Source organism: Camelus bactrianus, chromosome 9 (genome assembly GCF_048773025.1).
Source record: "Camelus bactrianus isolate YW-2024 breed Bactrian camel chromosome 9, ASM4877302v1, whole genome shotgun sequence".
In the NCBI taxonomy this organism is placed as follows: domain Eukaryota; kingdom Metazoa; phylum Chordata; class Mammalia; order Artiodactyla; family Camelidae; genus Camelus; species Camelus bactrianus.
Genome location: NC_133547.1, coordinates 10,572,954 through 10,600,670, shown reverse-complemented (window position 1 = coordinate 10,600,670; position 27,717 = coordinate 10,572,954). Strand labels below are relative to the sequence as shown.

Below are 27,717 nucleotides of genomic sequence, written 5' to 3'. Positions count from 1 at the left end.
CAACGCTGATACCTGTGACCCTGCAGCTCTGTCCAAGGCAGGCCTCACCAATCCATCAACAGTCAGATTTCTACTATCACAGGAGTGCTGCAGGCAGGCAGTACCAATGAGTAGCACACTAGGTGAAACTAGTTTGCCAACACAACCCTACAGGATCAAGGTCAAGCAAGAATTCTGGGTGATTCAATAGTCAAAGCCCACCCAAATCTGCCCTCCAGTCTGCACATGCTCTTTCCCCTGGCTGGAACTTAACGGTATTCTGGTCCTGGCTTAGATGTGACTTCTTGTGGAAGCTTCCTGACCTTCCCACCCCCAGCAGTCATCCCTCTACACAGGATATGGTTATCTTTCTCCCAAGAGCATGTCCACAGGCTGTGATAGACAGGCAGAAAGCAGGAGAGCTTCCTCTGGCCTGGCTGCAGTGCTAGCTCAGGCCACGTGGGGGCACCAAGAGTCACCGAGGACAGCGCAGTTCTCTTGGCCAACTGGCCTCTCCCACCCAGTGCCACCTCTGGCTCAGACCTATCAGGTCCAACTGGACTGTCAAAGATGAACTGCCCTTCTTGCAGCACCACATCTCAGGCCCTCCCCCAGCTCACGCAGGTTGGATGGCTGAGAAAGGATCATGACTGCTGACCAGATCCTTCTGAGGTAGGGAGAGGATGGTCCTGGAATTCCTTCCCTCATCTTGGGTTGGGGGAGCAGTATGTAACTCCATGGCCATCCGGGGAACCAACTGGTATAACCAACATCCCTTCTCCCTTTAGAACAGACAGCTACACAGGTGTGTTAAACAGCTTTAATCTCGGTCATTGCGGCTTCTCGGCACAGTAAGAAATATTGCACATGATCAACATGTTTTGTTCTGGGGATGGGGATGAGGGGAGGGGAAAATCACCTTCTTAGAAAGTACAACCCAAGTTGGGAGGGCAGAGGGGGTGAGGCGAGAACCCTCTCCATGCCTGTGGCAAAGTGCAGGAGCCCCCACCCCCAAACTAACCTGAGTCCAGCCCCTCTGGGGAAAAAAGGGGTACATGAACTCCCCCTACTCCACAGGTGCCTCCCTGTGGCCTGAGGCCTGCACAACCCTCCAGCTTGCGGCCCTCACGCGAGCCATTTTGCATAAAGTACAAGTGAAAAGGTCTGAAGGTAACACACTCCAGGTTATGTACAGGGGCTCAATGGAGGGAGACTGTGCCCCTGCTTCCCCTCAGCTGCCCCCCATCACAGGGAGGGAGCTGTGGGGAGAGGGGGTAGACAAGAGGAGCAGGCCTCATTCCGCCCCAAACTGGAAAGGACGAAATGGCTTTATTGGGGAGGAGGTAACCATCCTGCCCCCCAATTCCTGCCACCTACATACTGTCCATGTCCTGAGGGGGATACTGTGGGTCTGGGATCTTCTCAGGGGCCCCTCACCTGCCTGTGGCAGCTGTGGAGGGGCCAGAAGGGGGTGGTGAGGGTTGAGGGGGCCCCTCCCAGCCAGGTTGTCCAGGCCCTGGCTCTGGGGGTGGAGGCAGTGGCGGGGCAGCCGGGGTCGTGCCAGAGTCCGAGCCAGGTGAGGTGGGGTCAGGGCCCCCAGCAGGGCTGGGAGTGGGGACAGGGGCAGCAGCAGTGCCAGTGGGGGGTGGTCCAGGGAGGGGGGCCTCAGCTCCGGGGGGCTGCTCTGTGGGAGTGGCCGCCTGCATGATCTTCTGGCGAACCTCACGGATCTTCAACTGCAGACAGACCTTGGAGGGGAAGATGTCTGCGTAGCGGGCCTGGAAGGCTGCTGTGGCCTGGGCTGTGGACAGAAGGGTGGGGAGGGGAGGGTGAGATGGGCAGGCAGGCCCCCTCCAAGTGCCCCTCGAGACTCCGAGACCTGCTCACCTGATGGGAAGAAGCCATGGTCCTGGAAGAGCTGCATGACTAGGGCCCGGCGCTGGTCCAGGGTGCGCCGTAGTGATGAGTATGGCACTTTCTCATATTCCAGCTCCCCGAGCACATCCTCAGCTTCTGTACCTGGGAGTGGCATGAGAAGCAGTCAAGCCTTCCGGGGCAGCCTGGCCCTCCACCACTGTCCGTGTGACCACTCTGCCCTCAATGAATTATGTTTCACAGCAGTGTTCAGAGAAGGAAACCACCCAGGGTCATGTGGCAACTTAGGGTCCTGCTGGACTCCACAACCCACCCTTGACCTACTACTGTCCTTTCTCTCAGTGATACCCAACCCACCTATGCCATCTCTAACCCCATTCCTGAGACCCCACCCCTCTTGGAGGCCCTGGGAACACCACAGCTCTGCCTGCCACCTCACCAGCACCTGTACGGTCAAAGGTGAAGATGTCCCCCTCGCACTTGGCACTCTTGGGGGTGTTGGGCTCTGAGCTGCAGCTGGAGCGTCTCCTCATCTTGCGCTTGGGCGAGGTGGGGTCCTCAGGGGCAGAGTCCAGGTCTGGTTAAACAGAAGCAGGCTCAGTGGGGACAGCCCCAGTCTGCCCCTACCTACCCTGGGTGCCTTGCACTCGCCTACCAGTGGAGTTCTTTCTCTTCTTGCGGTAGGAGCCCAGGATGGCCCGGGGTGAGGTGGCCAGAGACTGCAGGGTGGGCGAGGGCAGCACCTCCTCAGGCCGAAACTCGGGCAGCTCAGCAAAGCGCTCTTCGAAGTCCACCTCCGACAGGACCCTGCTGGAGAGCGGGCAGGGTCACCTCCTCTGTCCCAGCCTGCAGCTGCCCCCTCTCCCACCAACCCACACACTTTGCCAAGTCCCCCAGCCCGTGCTCACTTGTCCACAGAGTCAAAGGTCTTCTTCAGGGGCGGGGGCCGCACCTTCACCTTCTTGCCGGTACTGGCCGCCTCCTTGCGCTCAGGGGTGTCCCCAGCTGCCCTCCCACTGCTGCCCTCGCTGCTGCCGCTGCTGCTACCAGGGGCTGAGGCTGGAGCCGGGGCCGGGCTGGGAGGGGTGGGAGGCTCCCCACGGTTCTCCAGACCCAGCCCAGGGACGCGCCAGTCTGAAGATGAGCTTGGGAATTTGCTGGCCTGAGACAGAGACTGCAGGGAGATGGAAGACACTGGGTTCAGACCCACCAGGGTGAGACCAGAAACATGAAGACATGAATACTGACTGCCCGAGTCACAGAACCTTGGGGAAGACCCAGTCATACGGACAAGCTGGAGTGACAGAGGAGGCCCCATAAGGGCGCAGTTCAGACAAGTGTGGAGGAAAAAGGAGTGGAACAGACAGTGGACTGAAGGGCGAGCCAAGGAGCAGTAGGAACCCTCCAGGCCCACTGTGCACTCACCATGGTCTCAGGCCCCTTGGAGCTGGTCCGCTCCTCAGCAGGTGGGGGTGGCGGGGGACTGCTCCGGGCTGGGGGAACCCAGGTCTCTGGGGGCAGTGGGGGGGCCGGCGTTGTAGGCTGCCCCTCCAGCTCAGACTCAGATGCAGAGGGCTCACGGGCTGGGCCAGGCTCCAAGGGCTGACGGGGTGCAGGGCCTGGCCGCCCAGGGGCACCTGCCTCAAAGGAGCCCACAGGAATGCTGGCGATGGCCGCCTTCACTTTCTGGGGGGCCTTAGGGGTGGGCCGCTGGGCTTTGGGGGCCACTAAGCTGTAGGTCATGGAGCCTGCTGGTGGAGAGAAGAGCATTTGCTGAGCCAGGCCTGACTGGAGACCATCCCCTGGGTCTCCCAACTCACCCTGCCCTGAGCTGGCCCGACACCCACCTGTGGCACTAGGGAAAGGGCTGGTAGGGGCCGGGGTGGCAGTGGCAGGGGCCGATGGGCCCTTGGGCAGGATGGTGGCAGCAGGTGGGGTGGTGCTGGTGGCCACAGTGTAGACCAGGCCTGGTGGAGCCTGAGATGGCTGGGCCAGGGATGCTGAGGAGGTGGGGATGGGGCTGCCGGGGTAAAACGCTGTGATGACAGGACCACTGGGGGCTGTGCAGCTGGGAGGCAGCTGGGGACTGGGCACAGGCGACACGCCCACCTGGCCGGGAGCCAGCAGCGGGGCTTGGCCTGCAGAGAGACAGAGGAGTGGCAGGGGGCCAAGTCAGGCCTGGGCCCAAGTTAGGGTCTGGGCTGCCTCAGCTCCACCCTTGGTCCCCAGCTCTGCCTGCTATGCCACCCCTCACCTGAAAGCAAGGGCTGCACGAAGGCGGGGCCACTGGGCCCCAGTGAGGTGAAGCCTAGGGCTACCGAGCTCGTGGGTCCGTACGAAGTGACTGTTCCAGCCTGACTAGACGCAGGACTGGTGCCCAGGGGCAGCGCATGCCCGCTGGCTGACTGCACATAGGTGATTCTGCCGAAGGGAGAGGAAAGGGGGCGGCATGAGGTGAGCTGGTCCCACCCAACCCCTTTCCTGCACTGACCTCCAGGTTGAGGGTTCAACTGCAGTCACCTGGTAGAGGAGGGCAGCAGGACCTTCTGAGGCTGAGAGGTGGGTCCAGGGAGCGAGGCTGGGCTGAGGGGCGGCACCAGGCCGCTGGGTGTGCTCACAGGTACCGGAGTCAGCTGGATGATCTGTGGGCAAGGGCACCATGAGCTGAGGTGAGGTGGCGACCCAGAGTTGGGTAAGGGAGGACCAAGGACTCAGAGGGTGATCTCAGCAGAGACAAGGAACACAGAATTTGGGACAGGGATGGGAAGGGAGAAACAAAGAGAAAGAAAATAGCAAGAGATGGGAGACACAGAGAAGGAACAAGGTGCAGACACTGATGGCAAAATCAAGATGTGCAAAGATGTCGAGGAAGACAGCAAGACAGAGACTCAAATAGACAAGAAGGGAGAAAGGGAGACTGAAGAAAAGGCAGACAGAAACCACGGGACATAGAGACTAACATCCAGAAAGAGAACGAGGAACAGGTAGGGCCACCACCAGGGTGTCCTTACCTTGCTGGGTGGCTGAGCACCATTCTGCACAGGTACTGAGAAGGGTGGGCTCACCAGGGGCAGTGGCTGGCCGGCCCCTCCACCCCGCACTGACATGCTAGGGGTGGCCAAGGGCACCAGTACCTTCCCGGGTAGCAGCTGGGCTGAGCCACCTGGGGGAGGGGCCTGCACAGGAGAAACTGACTGGGCTGCAAGTAAAGAGATGAGGGAGGAAGTGGTTACAAGGGAGCTGAATAGGCCTGTGGCCCTTCTCCTTGTGCTGCCCGACCCAGGCCTCACCTTTGGGGGGCGGGGCAGAGGGTACAGACTGCAGGATGGGGATGCCAGGAGTGGGCGCAGTGGCAGCCAGGACTTTGCCGTTGGTGGAGGTGCCCGGCGGGAGGGTGAAACGGATGCTGGTAGTGGGTGCAGGGCCGCTGGGAGCCACTGCCTTGGTCCCAGGGGCTGGGGCAGGTGCCACTTGAAGTTGTTGGGGCAGCGTGGGCAGAATGTACTGCACTTGGGTGATTCCCCCAGCCTTGCTCAGGGGACCTGGCTGCAGGATGCCCAGGGGCACTGGCCCATTGGGGCCACTCCCAGCACCTGCTCCTGAGCCCGCAGCTGCCCCACTGCCAGGGCCCCCCTGGGCAATAAACTGAACAGCGGGGGGTGCTGGGGCCCCATAGCCCGGGGTGCCCACCAGCAGGTTGGTGACAGTGGCAGGTGCCTTCCCCACAGTGCCCAGTAGGGGCCCAGCCACCAGATGTGGGGCTGTTGAGGTGGTTGCTCCCGACTTCTTATCTGAATACACTAAGCTGACACCTAGTGGGGAGCCCCCAGGTGCCCGGGACCCAGTGACTGTCTCAGTCCTGCCACCTGCTGTATCATTTGGAGACGCTTCCGCCCGGGCAGAGGAAGGGAAAGGCTTAGAGGCAATGGGCACAGGAGTGCTGCTGACAGGCCGGACCACGTTGGTGACCATGGTGGCAGCCGGGCGGGACAGGGGTGCTGCTGGGGCCCCATAGGCCAGCGGTGGGGCTGGGGCCGAAGGCATGCGAGCTCCACTGGCCTCCCGTTCCTCCTTGTTTGAGGGCAGGACCAGTGTCTGCAGGACACTTCCCCCACCACTGGGAGGTGCCGCAATGACTGAGGGGCCTGGTGGATCCAGGCCCCCTACACTTTCAGGTCTCTTGCGCCGGAAGGTGGCAGGATCCGTGGGGAGAAACCGGGTGGCCTTAGAAGGTGTCGCTGGGCCCCCAGCCCCAGGGGGTGGGGGCCGAAGGGGGCCTGTTGTGCTGCCCTGACCTGACTCCTGGGCCTTGAAGGTCCCTGAGCCCAGTTGGAAGGAGGTGGCTGCTGAGGCTGAGGAGGAGGCAGGCGAGGACGAGGAGGAGGATGGGGTGGGCCCATATCCTTTGCCGAAGGCTCCAGGTGGATCTGGGGGCCCTGGGGGCTCAGGGTCCAGTGATGGACGGCAGTGGGTAAAGGAGGAACGGATCACAGGTGAGAACACCTTCCGGCCAAAGCCCTGAGTCAAAGATGGAAGATACAGCATGTCAGGGAAGCCTGGATACGCACAACTTGCCCACCCCTGCTTCCCTGTCCCACCTGGCAACCAGGCCAGCCGAAGGCCTTCATTCAACCTAGGCTGTGACCCAGTTCCCCACGGAGCAAGTAGCTCGCCCTCTTTGGGCCTTAATCTCCCCCTCTGTCAATTTACACAGAAATGGGTGTCCCCCCTCCCAAGATGCATGTGACCAGACAGCAACAAGTCTCAAGCCCTCACCTTGCTGCCCTCTGGGTCTTCCCCAGAGCTGTCTCCGCTCTCGCTGTCAGTCACCCGCTCCTTGCACTTGAGGTCAATGTCAGTGGTGCTGAAGCCATCGTCAGCTGAGAGCACAGAGAAAACAGCGTCGGTAAAGGGGCTGGGTACAAGGCTGCCCAGGAGGAAGAGCCTGGAGCCTGGCTCTAGCCTCAGCTTTGCCCCAAATTGGCAGTAAGCATTGTCCAGAAATGCTGTTCCTCAGCCCAGGTGTACCCACCTGCCCACTAGTGGACCCTGAGAGCACACTGGTATCAGCATCTAATACTGTGCCCAATAGCCCAGCCATGCCTTCCCAGCTTCCTGTCTGGCCAGGGGCTTCTTGAGGGCACAGCTGGGTTTACTCAGTAGGGCCTGAACTGAACACACTGGTGATCACAAACAAATGTGGAAGGGAAGAAAAAGAAAGGAAGGAAGGGTCTCAGGGTCTAGATCTGCCCACCCTCCAAACCTTAGCCTGCTGCTCCTTGGACAAGATTCTGAGCCCTGCGACTGCTCACCAATGACATCATCATCCCCTTCCTCCTCACAGATGACCATGCGCTCCTCGTCACTGGTCATGTCCTCACTGGCGGCACGCTGGGAACGGGAGGCCCGGGTGGGCAGCAGTGGAGGCCGCCCACTGGCCGCCAGGGTGCCTCCCTCACTGGGGGCTGCAAAGGGGCCTGGAGCCCCATATTGCGTGGAAGGTTTTGGGCCAGAGTAGGATGCAGGGCCAGACACCATCTGCAGGGCAAGTGCAGGGAGAGTTCGGTCAAGGCTGTCACTTCAGGCAGCCCTCCCTGCCCATCTCCCCTACCCCCATGGCCTGCACTCCGGACCTGAGTCAGTTCCTGTAGTGCCTGGCTGTCTACTTCCCCACCATCGAGGCTGTGGACCCCGCTGTGGGAGAAGGCTCGGGGCCGGGCTGAGCCAGGTGCCCCGACTGTGTGCAGACGTTCTGCCCCACAAGAGCCGCTCCCCGGAGCCTTGGTGTCCGAGCTCAAGAGCGTCTGGGCTGTGACAGACAGGAGTTCCGAGGACACTGTAGAGCGGAAAGAAAGAAGTGGTATGGAGTCAGAAGCCTCCTACCAGCACCCAGGCTGGCCAAGCCCTCCGCAGATATTTCTAGATACTGGGCAGAAGCAGGCTGGACTTCCTGAGCCACCTGGCAGAAAAGACATACCAATCACTAACTGCATTTCTCATTGGTTCCTGTCCTCTGGCATTGCAAGAAGCAAGCCCATACCTCCCTGGGAAGCAGCCCTTCTGAGAGCGTCAAAGCCTGCAGACAGGTGTGTGGCGCTGGCTAGCTAATAACCACTGGCCCGTCTGGGTCTCAGTTCCCTCATCTCAGACAGGAAAGAACATCCTCTCTATCACAGTTGTGGGCCCAAACCCACAGGATCACTCCAGAAAAGCTCCTCAGAATAGGGCCAAGCACACTAGACACCCTAAGTCAGGAGAAGCAGTCAATGAGGGGCTTCCAACTGTGGTCTTGAGAGTCAAACTGGGGTTTAAATTTGGTCTCTGCTACTTATTAGTATTCGATGACTTCAAATAAGTGATCTTACGTCTCTGAGCCTCAGTTTCCTCATTTGGAAAACAGCATATGGCTTTGAATACTAGAGATTATACTCCTTTTGGTGCCTATTATGTACTAAATGCTCAGTAAATACCAATTGATGATAAGATTTCTCCCTGAAAATTTTGCCTATCTGGACCTTCCTGACACCTTCACATGAAACAATTGCCAGTTCTTTTGTGAGTAAGGGACCTCAAAGCATGATAAAGTAGAGAGGAGCTTCTGGGGAAGGGGTGAGCAAGCAACGGGGTGGCCAGCAGATGTCAGGGATGGAGGTGGCAAGGCAGAAGAGCCCAAGGGCTCACTAACCTCCAGGGGCAGCGGCAGTGCCTGTCTCCGACATGCTCCGCTCCCGCGTCTCCTTGTGCCCTCCTGCCAGCCCCAGGCTAGTAGGCTTGGCCTCTGAGCTGGACTTCTTCCGGTCCTTGTTGCACCACTTCCAGTCTGGGTGGGCCTTAAAGTGGGCCTCTTTCACCTGGCAGGAGAGGACAGGGAGACCCTTCACTCACCCACCCTACCAGAAGAAGCTGAAGAGGAGCCAAGAGGAGGCAGCATTACCTGGAAGGCCAGGTCGTGGTACTTCTGTTTCTCCTTGGGTCCCAGGGCATACCACCACTCGCCCAGGATCTTGCTGACAGTCCGGTTGTCCTGGTTGGGGTGACGCTGATGGACCAGGGCCCGGTGCCGCTTGCTGAAGATCATAAAGGCATTCATGGGCCGCCGGATATGGTCCTTCTCCCGCTGCAGTAGATACAGGCCCGAGCCGGGCGGTTAGGACTGGGGAGACAGGCTTGGATGGCCATGGGGTGAGCTGGGGACAGGTGGAGATGAGGCACCTTGTTGGGGCTGCGTCCATCCTTCTCTGAAGATGAGTCTCGTTCCTTGGGCAAGGCGCTGAGGGACTGGGTCCGGCGTTTCCCAGGCGGCAGAGGTAACTGGATCTCAGGAGACATGATGGAGAGGAAGCTGTGGTGGGAGCAGCAGGGAAAGTGAGAGCCATATTCCCCACCACACCACCTTCCCCCACAGCCCCAAGCTCAGGGCACTCACGCATCATCATGGTCACTCTCCGTCTCACTGTCCAGCCGGGGCTCTCCTGGTGGACCAGGGGCCTCCTCCTCAGTGGTGGGAGGGGGGCCCTTTCCAGGTTCCACCACCCCCAAACTGTGGGGGGGTCCGGGCCCTGGGCTCTCAGGGCATGTAGCTCCCGGGGGCCGCCCAGGGTCAGCATTCCCTGTCCCGCCTGGTGGCTGCTCGTGAGCAACAGCCGCCGACTCAGCAGGTTCTGAGGACAGAGCGATAGGCAGATCAGAGGGCTCTTAGGCCATCTCAACCCCAACCCTGTGGCTTCCCACAGCCCCTCACCCCTTACCTTTGCTCTGATTGGAGGCCACTGGGTGGCTGGCAGGTTGCTGGGCTTCACTTGGCTGCACAGAGGGGTCAGGCTGGCTGGGCGCCAAGAAGGGGACTAAGGAGTGCCAGGGGAACACGGCCACAGAGCGAGGTTCCACGTTTGTCCACACTGTGGGAAGGAGCCAGTTGAATTGTGCAGGAGAGCTTGGCCTTGACCCCCAACTCAAGCTCTTTTCTATCCTGGACAAGGGCTCCACCCTTCTTTACACCCCCTTCCCCAACCCCAGAGTCCCTTGATCTCATGCATGTAACATCACTCAGAAAAAAACTCCTCCTGAAAGATCACTAGATTTATAAGAAAGAAAAGAGGCAAAGAAGGGAAATAGCCCTCATACCCCACTCCCTCCCCCACCTCCACCTCCACTAGCCTTGCCACCAGGGACCAGGCCAGAGGAACGACTAGATCCTGTCACAAACCAGGCCATGCTTGACTGCCACCTCACTCTCCCAAGGCCCCAAGACCTTAACCCCAAGACCTCCCCTAGTCATACCACACTTCAATCACCATGTTGCCATCTGATGTAGCCCCTCACCTTGGCCTCACACTCCCCTTCTTTCCTGAGGCAGATGGCCCGATCTCCCTCCCCCTCTCCATCACCCACAGAGCATGGGGACTCAGGCCTTTCTCCTTGCCTCCCTCCCCCTACCACAGACCCCAGGGAGCAAGACCTGCCCTTCCAGGGCTGGGCACAGGGGGCTCCAGCATCTCTCTCTTTCCTCCCCAAAGAGAATCTACTGCCCATTAAGAGGCCTCTCAGCCTCCCTCACTCTAAACCCCTGAGTTAATCTTTAGTGTAGCATCCAGCTCCCTTGCCCAAAAGATGGGAAGATGCGGTAAACTCCTCCAAAGAAAAGGCACAGACAAAGAAGCAGACAAGAGAATCATTACAAGTCTCTGCCCAGGGAAGGCAAAAGTGCCAGGTGTTTCCTTGAAGATATGCACAGGACAGTTCTTCCCTCACCAAGGGACCAGTCCTAGCGGTCTAATCTCCTGCTCCAGGAGCTAGGTGGTAGGAGAGCCAGCCTTAGGCTGGGTCCCACCCCTGGTTGGACTCCTGGGGCTGGCCCAGGCTGAGAGTGGGCTTCCTTCTCACTGCCGGCTCCCTGGGGGAAGTGGAACCAGCAGAGGAGGCCCCTGCTAGGGGAAGACCATGAAGAGAGAAGGGAAACGCCCTAGCCCTGCTCCCCATCATTCCATGCTTCCCCCTGGTCTAGATCAATCTGACCTGGGCTGACCCTCCCCAACCCACCGCAGCCCATGCCTTCAGAAGGCTGGCCTAGGGGAGCCCCTGTGTGAGGCACTGGCCTCAAGACCTGATTCTGTGAGGTGCTGACAAAAGAAAAAGTAGACATCGAGGCAACAGGAGAGGAACAAAGCAGCCAACACTGGAAGGGACTCAAGACACTAGGACAATCCCATCCCCTACCACTGGGGCACTGGAGCCCCAAAAGCCTGCTGGGCCCTCCAAAACCTAACAGCCTATGGAGACCTGGACCTGACCTTCTCTTCACAGAGATCCTTCTCATCAAGGCCTCCTCATCTTCTGCTGGGTGGGGAAGAAGCGGCCCAGCAGACAATGGGGGAACAATTCTTTGGTCCTGCCCTTCCTGAACTCCTCCCCATTGCACTACCCTCCAGGTTCCTGGGTCTCTGCCCCTCTCCGTAAAGCACACCACAAACACATCACTCTGTTCTGAGCAAACACTGCCTCGCTTACTTCTCAAGACCTGGTCTTAGCCCCACTACTCAATCACAGCCCCCAGCCCCTTCCCCCTCTCTATTCCACACTAGCAGGTCTCACCCTGCTCCTACTGTAATTCATGCTACGAAGCCAGCTACTCTGCACCCCTCACCTCCCATGACAACAGATCTCTTCCACCCCACACCTAAACATCACAGCTGTCCCCAGTTACTCCCCACTCTGCACTCCCATCACTCCGCTACACTCACCTGCCATCACTAACCACTTGGCCCAGCCGAGCTCTGTAACTTTCCCCTTTACTCTGCCTCCACCATTCTCTTACTACACCCCATCACCGTTACTCCGCACTCAGTACCCCAATCCCTTGACCCCTACAGTCCCAGGGCCCAGGTGCTACTGACCGAACATGCCGAGGCCACGGGAGGCCGCGCCGGACGCGGGCACCAGGGGCCTGTGGGCTGAGTACATGGTCCGGCGCGGGGGGGACCTGGACGGGGCTCTCGCCTCCTCAGCGGCCGCCGCCGTTCCGCCCGCCGCCGGCTCCTCGGCAGTCGCCGCTCGGGCCCGGGGGGAGCTGGAGGCCGTCGCCGCATGCCCCCCCCCCGCCACCCCCCCTCCGGCCGCCCCACGCGGGGGTCTCTGCCGGGCGCGCCTGCGCACAGCACCGCCTGCCTCCCGCCGCCCGGGGGGCGGGGGGAGGTCAGAGCGCGCCGGCCCCGCCCCGCCCCCCGGCGCGCGCGGGGGCCGTCACGGGGCGCGCGGCACCGGGGCCATCGGCGCCGCCCCCTCCCTCTCCCTCCTCCCGCGAGGAGCCTGGCGGGCGGGGCAGGCGGGGCGGGGCGCCACGCGCGTGCGCGGGGGCGGCCCCCTCCCTTCCCCGATCGCTGGCTCGCTCCCTCCCTCCCTCGCAGCTCCGGCGGGTAACGGCTCTGGCCCCGTGCACCCCGGCTGCCGGCGCCGCGCCCCGCCTTTCCGGGCCGGGGCCCGCGGCTCAGCGCCGAGTCGACCTCCGGCCCCGAGCGGGCAGACGGACCAGCGTGCGTGCGTCCGTGCGCTCCGAGAGAGCCCCGCGCCGAACCACCGCCGCCTCCCCGCCCCGCCACTACTACGCGCTCCCCTCCCCCCGCCGCACCTCCCCCCGCCCCTTCCCCGCTTCCCCCGCGGCCTTCCGCGCAAGCCCGGCCCACCGCGCGCGAGCCTATTGGCTACCGTCGCCGCGCGCGGGTCAGGCCCCGCCGCGCCCGCCCCCATTGGCCGCCCCGGGGGAACGTCAGTCATATGCAAATGAGGGCAGGGCGGGGCGGGCTCTGGTTGGCCCCAAGCCGGCCCGGGGCGGGACCGCGGGAGGAGGGCGGCAGGGAGGGCGCACTGCAGTAAAGGCACTGAGCCAGGGGGGCGGTTCGGGGCGCTGCGCTGCGGAAGCACCGAGGCTGTGTGTGGTGCTTCTGTGTGTCCAGTCCGCGCGAGGAACACGCTCGCGCGCGGCTCGGCCCACCTTCCTCACGCCCACCTGGGCACGCACAGCGCCGCAGGGGAGACGAACTGCGCCTAGGGGTGGACGAGCCACCCCCGAACCCTCATCAACTTTCACAACAGCAGTCACACACTCCTCATGGGCAGACTTTCCTACCACACCCATTATCTCATACACACCCCATGGTCACATTTACTCTCCGTCTTAATGCTCACACACGAAGTCACACACCTGGAACACCTGTTCACATAAATGTACTACCTCCCCCACTAACCGCCCATCACCCCTCAGCTACACACCTGGAACACCTGCTCACATAAATGTACTACCTCCCCCACTAACCGCCCATCACCCCTCAGCTACACACCTGGAACACCTGCTCACATAAATGTACTACCTCCCCTACTAACCGCCCATCACCCCTCAGCTACACACCTGGAACACCTGCTCACATAAATGTACTGCCTCCCCTACTAACCGCCCATCACCCCTCAGCTACACACCTGGAACACCTGCTCACATAAATGTACTACCTCCCCTACTAACCGCCCATCACCCCTCAGCTACACACCTGGAACACCTGCTCACATAAATGTACTACCTCCCACACTAACCATCCATCACTCCTCAGCCACCATCACACACACTCATTCTCACCCATCCTCTTCACATCACCCATTTCATACATGGCAGGTCATAGATGCTTCACCAACGCACATCCTAATCACGCATCCACCAGCCCCATGTGAATCATCATACAAACACACAACATATCAAACAGGCAGAATTATCTCACACACCTCATCACAGCCACACACTCATGGCCTTCCTGTCACCCCTCCAACCCCTACACAGGAAACTCTCATAAAAGCCATTGTACTGACCCCATACACTATATAAACTTACCCTGGTGAGCACTGACTACTTCAGTACCCTGGCTTATCAGGTATACATAGTGCCCTGTCCATTCCCATCAATCAGCTACCCTGCCTGACACTTAGCAGACACCTGGGACCCTCCACCTCACAGTGGAAGGCAGGGGACCACCACTCTAGGCTGGGAGCCACCCTTTCCATAAGAGGGCCAAGAGGAAGAAAGGAAACTAACACTGGGGCTGCTATGTGCTAGGAGCTTGTAATGTATTATCCTGTTCATTGAATCCTCACAGCCACTAAGGAGGTACACTTTATTATGCCCATTGTTCAGATGAAACAAATGAGGCTCAGAGAAATTGAATAAATTGTGCAAGATCATGCAGCCAGGATGTAACAGCCCAGTGCTCCAATTCAAGTGCTCTTTCCACTACAGAAAATTTAACCTCAGGGTGGATACAGCTGAGACTCCCAACAGAGGAATGGGAGTATGTTCAGATACAATACCAGAGAGACTGGTGAACTACAGAAAGGTCAGAGGGCATACAGGGAGACACAGGCAAGGTCTGGGGCCCACTAGGTAGAGAGGCAGAGGCCTTGGATCACCCAAGAGGGGCCCTGAGGCCACATCCAGTAAAGGCAGAGGCCTGGGGTCATACCTGGGTAGGTAAAGGTTGCACATGCTCAAAGGGACCAAGACTGAGCTACACAGGCAGGGGTCAGTGACAGGCACAGACAAATCCTTTCCCAGCCTGCTGTATCCACAGACAGAGCTGAAGGAATGGGGAAGGGGCAAAATACAGGTAACCTGAGCCCAGAGGGAAAAGGGAGGTCTGTAGCCCTCCGACCTCCAGAGACTGCATGGCCAGACACTTGGCTGTGAGCCTGGAGGGACCACCGGAGGGACTATTAGGTGGCTGCTCCCTCCTCCCTATGCAGCCCCAGACTCAGACCCTCCATTACCTCACTGCCCCAGGGACTGCAATATGAAGCAAAAATCAAGCCTGAAATCAATGTGGCCACTATCTCCCCACCACTGCCCCCTCCCCTCCCCACCAGTGACTCACCTACTGGCAAGTTAACCCCTTCCCCAGGCAATGCAGCCCAGGGACTGAGCTCAGAGGAACCCTGCCCCCAGCTCCCTCCCTTCTATTGAGTGAGAAAAAGAGCTAGGTTTGGCACAGTAGGGAAAGAGGGCCTCATACATCTGGGAGGGTTGCACATCTGGTAAAAGACAGTGCCCACATAGGAGGGATGGGAAGAGGCCCCTTACAGGGTAGGGTACAGGCAAGTGGGGGCCCAGCCTGGCAGGGAGGGGCCGGAATCCGGGTGGGAAGGGCCCCCCTGCCCTGGGCACTGGGCCAGCCCTATACTTAGCTTCCATTGTTCAGAGTAGAGGAACCCTGGGTAGGGGTGAGTAGGAGTGGAGAAGAGAGAGCAGGTCCTGTCCCCTGACAGTTCCATCTCTCCACGCATCCCCAACCCTAACTGGGGCCTCCCTAGTTGGAAAAGGTTGAGGGTATTCCTCAAATCAGGGCCCCTGCCCCATCTGAGAGGGGGTGCAACACCATCCTTCACTCAGAGCAGGTACCAGGAAGAACTATAGTGCATCCCCTCTACCCCTGGCACTACCCCATAACCAACTCCACAAAAGGTCTGACCCTAAACAGTCTCCACAGCACCACCCCACCCCAGCCTCGGGACAGGGAGCACAGACAGAGACAGCAACTGCTACCCAGAGTGGCACAGGCTGAGGCCTGCCCAGAGGCCTGGGGCGCGCAGCCAGGGATGCTGACAGACTAAGGGACAGGCAGACACGCTCTGAACCTGGGTGAGCCCGGGTTTATTGAGCCCGAGAGGCACCGCGCCTTGCCGCCTGCGGCTCCCCACCCTGCTCTCTCCAGGCCCGGGTCCCCGCCTCGGCTCACCACCCCAGTGTCCCTAGCTCCCCTCACCCGCTCTCCACATACACACCCACCCACCCACCCACCCCAGGCGGCTTCGGCGACGGCCAGGGTTGCCTGGGGAACGAGCCCAGGATTGGGCTGGTGCTGCTCGGGAGGGATGGGGGCCTAAAAATAGCGCCGGGGTGAGTCAGTGTGAGTGGGGCTGGGGTAGGCAGGGGGACCAGAAGGAAAAGAGAGGCAGGCAAAATGTGGGGGAGGGTCCCCAGGGATTGGGAGATGAGTGGGATAGGACGGAGGGCGGGATGTGGATTAGGGGGCAGAAAAGGGGGGGGGGTGAAGGGGAGCGTACAGGCGCCGAGGCTGGAGTGGCTGGTCCGCGCGGGCCGAGGGAGGCGCCACTGCCTGGGCGGAGGAGGGGGCGCCGCCCTGCGTTCTCCTCCCCAACCCCGTGCTCACGAGATTTTCCACTCGCCGCCTGGCCCCCAGCCAGCCCCCGGCGGGCCCCACAAAGCCGCTTTGTGCTGGGAGGGCGGGCGGGCGCCCGGTCGGCCTGACACCCACGCGGGCCGCGGCGGGGCGCGGGCCAGCTGGCACCCGAACTGTCTGCAGGGGGGGCTCCACCCAGTCCGAGGACGCGGCAGTGCAGGGGTTAATGGCGCAGGGGCCGGGGGGAGTGGTTTTCGGCCAATCGGCACCAGCGGGCGCGACAGCGGCCAATGGGAAGGACGGAGGCAGGACGCCTGGAGCCTACCCCCTGGGGCGCGGGAGTAGGCGCGGCCCTTACAGGGTGCAGGTCTGGATTCACAAAGCCCCCGATGCACCCTGTTTCCCCGGCTGCTTCACAAGAAACAGGCTCAGAGAGGGGGAAGCATCTTGCAATCAGGTGGTGGCACGGTCGAGATTTGAGCCCAGGTCTGCCTGGCTTCACAATCAGCTTTTCCACCGAAAAGGGGAGACGGGGGTTCCCTGGCTCAGGCCCCCATGGGGAGCGGGAATAGGGCACCGGGTGCGGGCGGAGGAGGCGGCGCGGCGGGCTAGAGTCCAGCCGCCTGTGGTGCAGCCGCTGCCGCCGGTGGTAATGGGAGCCAGACGCCGTCGTCGCCGCTAATGCGCCTCCCTCCCGGCCACTAATGGAGCCATTAATGCCGAGGCGCCGGGGGCTGCGGGCCACACACACCACTACACTGCTGCGCATGCGCGCGATATCAGCCCCGGCCACCCGCCGCCGCCAGGAGGCAGTCTGACCCCTCGCAGCGCCTGGTGTTGGATGGCTCTTCCAAGAAGTCTCCAAGACTCATGACTCCTGCTACCTCAGAAAAGCCTCTGATCTCCTCTCTCCCGCAGATCATCCTCTTTTTCCTAACTTAGATCTCCTTCCTTCTCAGGGATCTTTGACATCCTGATGCAACCCCTTCCCTCTGCTCTAAACCCTTTCTTGGCTCTCCACAGGCTGCCATTCAAGCATGGCCTGGCTGGACCATGGCACCCTTGGCACCCTTCCCCCAAGCCTATGCTCGTGTCAGCTCCAGCCTCAACTAGCCACACAGAGGTCATGCACTTTCACTCCTCCTGGCCTTTGCTCCTGTGGCTGCCTTGGCCTGGATAGCCCTTCTCTTTCTTTTACTACCCTGAAATCCACTCATTCCTCCTGCTTCAGCTGAGATGTCACCTTCAGTGAGACACCTACCTGAACCTCCTTCGTTGTCTCGCATTAAGCCACAGAGTTGTCTCTCCCCTCTGGCCTCCCCAGAATCTGTACCTCCCTCTGCTCATCTTTGCCTGTGCCTGTGTCCACACTGCCTTCCCCACCCACTTACCCCAGGGTTGCTCAGCCTGGGCCTGGTGGAGAGATGAGGAGGGACTTCTGGTGGGAGAGATGGGGTTCATTGTTTGAGACAAAATGGAAATTCTGGTGGGCAGATTCTGGATCTGGATTTAGGGAGTCAGGAGGCCCTCAGCTCCTCTTTGGGCTTCATTTTCCTAACCCCTCCTAAGTATAGTTGGTGAGTACTGCCTGGCCTCTGAAGTCCTACTGGTTAGGGTGGACTACACATAGAACTCAGTTAAATGGAGTTGGCACCAAAGTGTCTCCCAAAAGGCGGTGAGTGTGGGGGTGGTAGGGGTGATCTGGGTCATGCCCTCTAGCAGGTGGGTGGGCACAGGAGCTGCTTTCCTGCTGCTCCCCCACAGCCGGATCTCCTAGCTTGTCCCAAACAGCCCCCACCTTCCTGCCTGTGTTGGGAACAGGTGCTTGGATGTTGAAGGGTCGTAGGATGGTTCCTGACACCTCTCGGCAGGTTTCAGGGACAGTAGTGGGCAGTTAATTTGTCAAGGAATGAGATGGGGATCCCAGGACTAGACATTCTCCCAACACTCCCCAAAAAGGGAGAAGGAGACGTGGTGCTTAGCAACTATCCACTGACTTAAAGGAACAGAGCACCTGATGTGCAGAGAGTGGGGGTGAGGGCTAGGATGGGGGCACAATATCTGCCTAAAGAATGGGAGAAGAAGGGCCAGAGGAGAGGCCAAGTCTGGCCCAGAGGCACAGGATCCTAAGATGGGGGGCCAAAACAAAAAGAGGGTGGGATGAAAGCTCAGGCAAGAACTGATGTCCAAGGAGGGACAAACCAAGAAAGATACAGAGAGCAAGACTCAAGAGAAAGTCAAAAGTCCACAGAGAGACTCAGGCCCAGAAATAGAGACCTAGACAGAGACAGACATATGGATTCAAGGGAGAGACAGACAGACAGTGGCTCAAACAGGCAAACAAGCAGACAGGCCCAGGAGAAAGAGCACTGCCTGTCAATACAGGGAAAACAGGCAGAAGCTGGGAAGTGGAAGGGAGGCCATGCCAGGGACAGGGCTGAGACATCTGGCCTCCTGGGCTGGGGCTGCAGGCCCAGGGGCAGCTTCCTCTCCTGGGGAGCAGGCGGGAAGAGTCAGAGGGAGGTGGCAATGGCAGCTGGCTGGCCCGGCCATGTGCAGAATGTGGAGAATGCCGGCCCGCCTGCCCCAGCAAGTCCCCCAGCGGAAGCAAGTGCCTGGCTTGGGGCAGAAGCAGGCGGGCTGCCCCGGGCCGCCCCCTCACACCTGCTGCCCTGAGTGAGGGTCAGGCCCTGGCAAGGGTGGGCAGAAGGGCCCAGGACTACAGCCTCACTATGCCACTGGGCACGGTCTGCCCTGTCTGGGCCTCAGAGGGAGAAGGCCCCAAGGTAACTACCTCCCAAGGGTTTAGGGAGGCCTCAGAGAAGAACAAAAGGGCCTGCTGGCTGGGAACCTGAGGGCAGCCTGGATAACTCAGCATGGGTGTTGTCAGGGAGGTGCTGCTCAGAACCGCCAAGACAGGCACTGGACAAGTTCTGACGACCAGGTGGCTTCCAGAAAGGGGCCTCCCCTCCCTGAACCTACTTCAGTTCCCCCCCTCCTCTGACAACAGGGCTGGTAATCCCTACTTCGTATTATCAGGAGGTTTTGATGCGATGGCCCCACACCTGAGGCTGAATACATGCTAAATGCTCAAATAAAGCAGGTTACTATTATTGTTACTATTATTATTGAGAGTGCTTAAGAGCTTGGGCTCTGGAGCCAGACAGCCTGGTTCTCCCTCTTCCTAGCTGGGTGACCTTGGGCAAGTCACTTTGCCTCTAGGGCTGCAGTTTCCTACTCTGTCCACTGGAACTAATAATCATGCTGACCTCCTGGGGTATTGTGAGGATTCAGTGAATAAAGGCTCCGTCAGCGCTTACTGAGCAGGGTGCCAGGCACATGCATGGGTGGTACTTAATAAATTATGATTACTGTAACTTCCAGTAGAGAGAGTCCTGTGATCTAGAGATCAAGAGACCTGGTTCAAGGACCAGTCTTGCCCCTCCCTGGCTCAGTAACCTCAATCAGGACTCTTATTCTGTTAGGGCCTCACTTTTGTTCATCTGGGAAATGGTGGCAGGAACCCCTGTAGGGCCACCCTGGTAGGTCTCAGGTCACCTGCATCAGTGCCATCCCTCCCCACACTGCAGCAGTGACGGTCATGACCAATGCTATGTATGAGGGCAATGTTGGGGCTAAGGGTGTGTGGGGGAGGGGGATGGTTAGAGTCCTTCAGTTTCTTCATCTGTCTAAGGATAGAAATCCCTGCTCTGCCCACTTCTGTGGAATTTTGCTCATATCAACTACAATAACGAATGTAAAAAATGTTGGGGGTGGGGCAAAAAAGCTCACAACCTCAGTATATGAGCATAGTCCTTGTGCCCCTCTGTACTGGGTCTGGGCTGGAGCTCTGTGAGGGCAGGGCCTGGGCTCCTTCCTGCATTGGCCTCTGCCCCAGCCCAAGACACGGTGGCTCCAACCTAGATCCACACCCCAGCCTCCTTCCTCCCTGGTCTCCCTGCCCCTGGTCTCAGGGACTGGACGTCACCCTCCATGGTACAGCTGTGGTTGGATCAGCTCAAAACCTTCCTTGGCTCCCTAGAGCCCTCAAGATAAAGTTCACAAGTCTTATAAGGACCATCTATGACCTGACCCTTGATGTACTGCTCATCAACACAGCTGCACATCCCAACACTCACCCCACTGTCTAGTACCCTTGACTTTGCAGATTCAACGTCCTTCAAATACTTGTTTTTGCCTCAAGGCCTTTGTACAAATTCTTCTCCTCTGCTTGGAGGTCCTGCTGCTGGCCTTGCCAGGTTCCCTTCTGCACACCCTTTGGGTCTCACTTTAGAGGCCCTGGCCTCTTCTCCAAGAAGCCCTCCCTGACTTCCCATGGCCTCCTGGGCTTCCTGCATCCCAGCCCCACCACTTTGGATAGTCACTATGTGGAACAGGTCTGTCTACTCCAGGGACCATAAGCCCTGTGAGAGCAGGGCTCTGTCCTTAGCACCAACCAGCACAGGGCACCAGGCACAGAGAGGGCCCTCAGTCAACAGTGGATTAATAAACAGATGAGAAAAAGATGCTAGGGAAGAGACTCGTGACGTGTCTGTCACCCTCCATGAAAGTTGCTCTGACAAGACCGAGGCCAGCTGGCTCTCAAGCACTGTATCAGAAATGCTTCTCCCCCCGCCCCGGCCTCAGCACTCTAGCCACACTGGCCATCCTCAGCTGTGCTACTTCTGGCCTTGGAGCCTTCCTGTCAGCCTCTGAGAGAGGCTCTTCTGTCCCATGGTTGCTGGCTCCAACTCATCCTTCAACTCTTAGCTTACACACCCTATCCTGAGGGCAGTCAGACTAGATTCACACCTGGAGGCATGCACAGCACACCCCCAGTTCCCAATGTGGCCACTCCTGTGGTATTTACCAGGTGCAGTGGTGAAGATGAGGGTTCTAGTCCCAGTCCTGCCACCACCTGGCATAAGGACCTGTTGGAGCCTCAATCTTCCCATTTGTAACCCAGCATTATGGCTGAGTGGTCTCGAGTCAGCCTGCCTGGGTTGGAAAGCTAGCACCAGGATTTACTAGCCATGTGACCCTGGGCAAGTTACTAACCTGGCCTCAGTTTCTTCTAAATGAGCTTGATCATAGCAGTGTTCAGAATGTGGTGAGTATTACACTAAAGGTGGGTGTGAGGTTAGGTGAGATAACCACTCACACTGCTTATCATGGCGATGCCCCTGCCAGGCTTCCAGACGTGGGAGCTGTCACCATGACTGTCATCTCTGTTACCCTCTCAGCTCCGTGGGGGCCTGGCTTCAAGCCTGCACTCAGGAAGGGTTTGCTGACTGATGGACCCCTTAAGACTGCATTCCCAATAGGAGGCCTCTGGAAACACTGCACTGAGCCTTGAAAGTCTACTCCCTCACCTGACACGTGAATTCCCACTTGAACATCTGTGCAGAGAGGAGGCCAGCCTCCCCTTGGGTCCCTCCCAAGGTGGGAGCTCACCTCTCTCGAGACCCAGTTTGCAAGTGATCCTGTTCAAAACGAGCCCTCGCCCAGACCAACCACCTGAACCTCTTACCTGTCCCAGGCCGGCCCATGATGACTTCCTTTTTGGGGGCAGGATGGCTGGTGTAGCTGCTGGGCACCAGGACCGGCAACAGGGCAGCAGGTGAGGGGTGAAAGGCCACCGGCTGGAAGGGCGAGGAAGCCAGGCCAAAGGTGGGCATCGGCTGGGCCACAGCAGTCGGCGCGGCTGGAGGCACAGTGATGGGCACGGGGGCCGGCAGAGGTGGGGGCAGGCCAGGCTTCCCACTGGCCACCCCAGGGGGCACTGGGGTCTCTCGGCAGCCCCGCCCAGGTCCCCCGGCCCGTGCCTCACTGGCAGCGCCCACTTCCCCAGGGAATTTGGAGGGCAGCGGCACATCAGGGTTGCGGACAATGACAGGTGAGTCCCGCTGCACAGCAGGCACCCTGCGCACGGAGGGCCCAGGATCCGAGGTCAGGCCGGCAGGTGGGGGCAACAGCAGCAACGGTGAGGGCTGGCGGGAGCGGGAGAAGGGCACGGCAGGCGACACAGCACGGAAGCCAGCTGGTGTGGAGGGTGTAGGCGTGTGGGACACCGAGTCCACACCAGAGTCTAAGCTGTCACTCTTAGGGAAGTCTGGGGCAGCTCCTCCGCCCCCAGAGCCAGAGGCCCCCAGTGCCCCTGGGTGGGGAAGCAGCTCTGTCTTCCGTCGCCCAGGGCTAATGGGCACAGTAAAGGTCAGGTTGGTCTGGAAGGTGGGTAGGATGCCGGAGGAATGGCGCTCTCGGGGAGCAGGTGGCGGCGGGTGGGGGCCCAGGTCTGGTGGAGTCAGCACACCTGCCTTAGGGGTGCTGGCGCTCAGGTGGCGACTGCGAACAGCAGTACGCTGGATGACTGGCGAGGCGTTGATGGGGCTGAAGTTGGCAGGGCGGAAGCCAAAGAGTGGTGAGGGTGAAGGTGACGGGGCTGGCGAGAAGGGCGACTGCGTAGAGACTGGGGAGAAGGAGGGCGTGCCCGAGCGAGAGCTGCCCAGTGACACCAACATCACAGCCGCTTCACACTCGTCAAACTCAAAGCGTGACAGGTCAGCAGGGGCCACCAGGCGTGGACGTGAGTCTCCTCGGGCTGCCACACTGCTGGCCTCACTGTCCCGAGAGGTCTCATCACCCCAGTCAAACTCGGTGCTACCCTCACGGGCTGCCACGCCAGCCGGCCGCCCAGCCCCACCTGGGCCACTGTCCGCCAGGCCCTCCATCTCTTTGGTTCGCATGGACAGGTGGCGTGAGCAGTAGCCCCGCCGCTGTGACTCCTTCATGCAGCCATCTCTCGAGCACAGCCGTCGCCACTGCTTGCCGTTGAACTTCTTTCGAATTCCATTGGGTGTGCAGACCACATCGCCCTTCTTGTATTTCTGCTGGGCTGCGGTCAGGGGTGTGCGGGCCCGGGCAGCTGGCGCGGTCCCCTTCTCCAGAGAGGCCACACTGCTGCTCCGGCTGCCGCCCTGGCTCCCCTCCTGGCAGGGTGAGGGCTGCTCGCCAGGGCGGCCTGGGCCTGCGAAGGCTGGGGACTTGGGTGGTGGTGACAGGAGCTGAGGCGGGGGCAGTGGGAGCAAGGCCGGGGTGCCCAGGGCTGGTGGGTGCTTCTCCTCACCCTCCTCACAAGCTCCCAGGTTGCCACCAAAGCTGATCTTGGATACCTCAGCATCCTCAGGCTGCTTGGGGTCCAGGGCAGCAGGGCAGGGGGGCAGGGCAGCCCCTGGCTCAGCCTGCTCCTCCTCAGGGCCCGTTGAGGGCTTTCTAGGCAGGGCTTCAGGGTCCCAGGGGGGCCGCAGCAGGCGCAGGCTGGAGCGGGCCACCCACACTGCCTCCTCAGGCTCACGGTGTGGTGGCTGTGGTGGCTGTGGTAGGGTGGCTACTGGGCCTGGCTGGGAGCTGAAGCGGACCTTGTAGGCAGCTGGCTTGGTGGCCACCTCCACCACCACACCCTCACGGTAGGCAGCCATACCAGGCTCCACACAGGTACAGACAGCTGTACCAACCACCAGTGCACCTGGCGGTGGTGTGGCATCCAAAACCACATCCACACCACCGCCGGGTGCTCCCTCGTAAAAAGTCAGGGCCCGGTCCCCAGGGAACTGCACACCCAGGTCCTGGCTTCGGCGCACCTGGCGCACCACAGCCGGCAGGAAGAGGCCATCCCCACGCCGAGCCAGCACTCGCTGGGACCGCAGCTGCCGCAGGTCATAGCCAACACTGGTGCTGCCAGGGGGCCAGGGGCCTGGACCACAAGCTTCAGCCGGCTCATCCTCCAGGTCAGCTGAGTGCTCGCTGGCTGTGTCAGTGGAGGAGGAGCGGGTGGAAGTGGGTGGCCGTGGAGGCACACCCAGGGCACTGGCCTCCTCGGGGGTCCGTGCCTGCTCTTCAGGGGCACCAGCTGCCCCACTGCTGCTGCCACTGCCAGCCCCATGCTCCTCCACATACTTCTTCTTGGGCGCTCGTGACTTGAATGTGGCCGTCTTTCGGCTGAGTGAGGGCTCCCAGCGGCCTGCCTCCCCCTCCACCTTGGGTTCCTCAGCTGGGCCTGGGGCTGGGTCATGGGGATGCAGCTCTGGGGGCAGCCCCTCAGCCCCAGGGCCCCGCTCAGCCTCCTCCTCCTCACCCTCCTCAGCCTCTTCTGGCCCTGGCTGCTGCTGCTGCGCGTCATCGTCTTCCTCCTCTGGCTTGTCGCCCTCCCCAGCCCCTCGCCGCCTCAGGGCCTTGGCCCTAGTGGCTGGTGGGGACTTGCCACCGCTGCCAGAACCGGGGAGGCCAGCACAAGCCTTCTTCATTGGCTTCATCCTTTGTCTGCCTGCAGAGTAGGAGGGCAGACAAGGATCATCGGGAGCAACTCAGGAGCACCCCAGACCCAGTGTCCTCTAAAGACTTCCCACTTGCTGAGGCCACTGCCTCAACTCCATGATCCCTGAGGCTTCCTTCTTGGCTGTCCTCAACTCTGAGGGCCCCTGACCAGCACCCAGACACAGACTGGCACTCATGTCCCCTGAGCTATACACTCTGGCTCCTTGGAGATGCTCACATAATCTGCTTCCTCTGCAAAGGACACAGTAGGTACCTGCACACACTCTGACTGCCCCAAGGAGCGCGAGCAGCAGTAGCAGTTCATGCCTATGAAACACTCACTTTGTGCCAAGCCCTGGGCTAAACCTGCCTTTATTAGCCCATTTCATCCTCACAACAGCCCGAAGAGGCAGGTGCTACTATCAGCCCCATTTTACACTTGAGGAAACCGGAGTACAAAGAGATCAAGCAACTTGTCCAAATTCATCCAGCTAGGAAATGGCAGAGCTAAGATCTGAACCCAGGCAATCTGGCTCCAGAGTCTGAGCTCCTAAACATTTCAGTGTGCCGCCTGTCACATGATCCAGAGGGTATGCTTCCTTGCAGCACTGTCACTGTCCAGAGAGCACACGCACACACACACACATGCACAGGCACAGTCACAGAAAGGGAGGTGACTGGGCTGTGATGTGAGCCTCTCTCTACCACCACCCCCAACCCCTCTGGGCAGCCTGGCATGGACAGGCAATGTGGGAAGGAGTGGGCGGCTGAGAGTCCCAAGGGACAGCTGCCCACTCTGCTCTGCACCCCAGGCCTGCCAGGTATAGCCATCTCCCCAGATCCTGGCAGGGAACAGGCAGGGGCACGTCTGGGGCAAGAGCTCATACCCAATGCTGCCACGGGGCCGTGCATAAGCACACGCACGCGCACAAACACACACACACAGACACACACGTCATCACACAGTGGGACACAGACCGGCACCCCAGGGTTTCCCTGTCCCACTGGATGGGAGCCTGCCCCTCCCCCCACAGCACCCAGCGTGATACCCAAAAGCCCAGCCCCCGCTTCTGGCCTGCGTGCATCCCCGCCCTGGCTAGGCTGGCTCTGGCAGGGTGGCTGAGCTGACTGGACCCCCCTTGCCCCCAAATATGCCCTCAGACTCCAGGTGGGGGTAAGTGGGAGAAGGTCAAAGAAAGCAGGACAAGCCCAGCAGGCCAACCTCACCCACTTCCTGAACAGTCATTACTGCCCGCCCCCTTTCAAGCTGCCCTGAGAAAAGAGAAGGGAAAAAACTTTACTCTGAAGTGACTAAGAGAACCTGAGAGGCCAAAAAGGGGGCCTCTGGGAGGGTTGGGAGACCCAGGACCATAAGCCAAACACAATCTGAGGCACCCCTGACTCAGTCTTCAGGCTCCCACGGTACTCGTGACCTCATGTTCTCCCATTTGGGGCCTGCTGCTCCTTTGGTTCCTACAATCCCAGGCTGCCCTTTCTCTGAGCCAATCCTGGGGTCTTCACAGGCAGAGGCTGGAGGGCCTGGAGCTTCTCACACTGGGGCAGGCACCCAAGTGCCTGGGAGTTGGGCAGCCAGCCCCACCACCTTCTCCCCACTGACCCGCTGGGCCACCATCCTGGGGGCTGACATCCGGCCCCAACACAAACCTTTGCATACCCCACCCAGGGCCTACAACCACACTGCCTGGCACCCCTGGACCCTGCTGCCTGGCCCAGCCTCTTCACACCAGAAGCCAAGCCTCTTTCTTTCCACTGGGGCCTAGTCTCTTCCTGTCCACTCCTCTCTGGATAACTCCCACTCCTCACTAGATAATTCCCACCCTGTGGGCCCTCACCTCCCTCAGAATCTGAGCAGTAACTCCTGTGAAGCCCAGGCTGACCCAGGCTCTTCAGGGTCTCATGTCCTCCCCTCCCATCAAGCCTCCTGGCACCAGCTTCTCTGCCACTCTCTCTCCATCCTGTTAACATCTCTATCTTTACCTCTCTCTTCACAGGCCCTAGGCCCCCTCCTCAATAACCCTCTCCTTGTCACCCTCAACTATCTCTGTCACCTCTTTCTCCCAGTCACTCTCATGTCAGCCATCTCTGGACCTGTCACCTTCTCTCCCCATCACCTCTCCTTGTCACCCCCTCCAACTCTGTCCCCTCCCTCTCCCTGTCACCCTGATCTAGTCCTGTCACCCCTCCATTCCTGTTACCCACCACCCCCTCCTTGTCACCTTTTTTCAGCCACTCCTTCTCCCCACCACTTCCTCCACTCTGCGCCCCTTCCCACCATCCCACTCACCCCTTTTCCCCTGTACCCCTCCCCGTCTCTGCCACCTGTCCCCTCTCGGCCCCCAGCACCCCAAATCCCCCCTGCCCGTGTCAGCCCTGGCCCCGCCCCTCACCTCGGGCTCAGCGGGGTTTCGGGGCGGGGGGTCGTGGCCCCGGCTCGGTCCGGTCCGGTCCCTCCCCGCCCCCCCTCCGGCTCTCCCTCTCGATTCTCCCTTTTTTTTTACTCCAACACACAAAATGGTGAATGGACCTGCAACAGCTGGAGCAGCCAGCCAATCAGCGGCCACAACCCCGCTGACCGGCGCCGTCCTAGGCCAATAGATATTCGGAGCCTCGTCGGCTCCGCCTCTCAACGACGAGCGACGTTTGCCACAACCAATCGCGCCCACCCGGCAGCGCTAGGGGGAGGAGCCAAAGTCCAAGATCAGCCTCCCTCTGGGACCGACACCAACCTGAGCCTACGACCGCCTGATCAGCCTAGGGTCCTGCCCTACAACAAGCGATGGACACCAGTATTGACCAATCGCGAGCCTTCTTAGTGCCGAATGACGAATACAGTACCCAGTAACCTTGCACTCTAGGCCGGAACCAGCCTCTGTGAGGGACAGTAGCCAGTGAAATGCAAGGAGGAGGGGCTAAGGGTAGGGCTCTCCAATCAACAGGCTTAGAAGGCGTGGCCTGAGCGTTTGTTGACCGGCTAGTCGCAATTCCTGCTGGGAGTGGTAGTCTTCTTACGTCTCCGGCCCATAGTAAACAGTACGTGGCAGACTACAACTCCCATGTGACAGAGTGCCTGGAGCTCCAAAGAACCCGTGCGAGGAGAAAAAGTCGAAAGAGCAGTTCCTCGTAAGTCTCTCTGGACCCTAGGAGCATTTTAGACCCAGGGCCCCGACTCACCCGGATTCCCGGCTCTGGCGTCGCCGCTGGCTTCTCTCAGTGGCGGCGGCAGCGGCACGAGGGGGAGGTGCGAGGAGCAACCAACCGCCACCCGCGAGCCCCGCAGCCAATCAGCAGCGGTCGGGGAGGCGCAATGACCTCACCGGGTTCTACTCTCTTACCCCTCCCCCACGTGGTTGTTGCTGCT

General features: G+C 60.1%; 1 protein-coding gene across 18 annotated transcripts; it reads right to left on the bottom strand.

The window, feature by feature from the left end:
* Positions 1-785: 785 nt before the first annotated feature.
* On the bottom strand, positions 786-27,677 carry CIC (capicua transcriptional repressor). Of its 18 annotated transcripts, none has more exons than XM_045510518.2 (21): positions 27,531-27,677; positions 21,556-24,348; positions 9,603-9,752; positions 9,281-9,515; positions 9,067-9,196; positions 8,789-8,971; positions 8,540-8,705; positions 7,488-7,690; positions 7,167-7,392; positions 6,631-6,734; positions 5,145-6,372; positions 4,866-5,053; positions 4,375-4,496; positions 4,109-4,275; positions 3,702-3,992; positions 3,280-3,605; positions 2,763-3,028; positions 2,510-2,664; positions 2,294-2,431; positions 1,867-1,998; positions 786-1,780 (listed from the first exon to the last, which is right to left on the bottom strand). In XM_045510518.2, exons 2-21 carry the CDS (start codon positions 24,335-24,337, stop codon positions 1,413-1,415), a joined length of 7,560 nt encoding a protein of 2,519 aa, XP_045366474.1. In that variant the 5' UTR covers positions 24,338-24,348; positions 27,531-27,677; the 3' UTR covers positions 786-1,412. The 18 variants fall into 18 exon arrangements, with proteins under 18 accessions (XP_045366474.1, XP_074225667.1, XP_074225668.1 ...); XM_074369566.1 differs by lacking the exon at positions 27,531-27,677 and adding an exon at positions 26,747-26,903 and having other exon boundaries at positions 2,763-3,016; XM_074369567.1 differs by lacking the exon at positions 27,531-27,677 and adding an exon at positions 26,747-26,903 and having other exon boundaries at positions 2,510-2,661; positions 2,763-3,016.
* Positions 27,678-27,717: the final 40 nt, after the last annotated feature.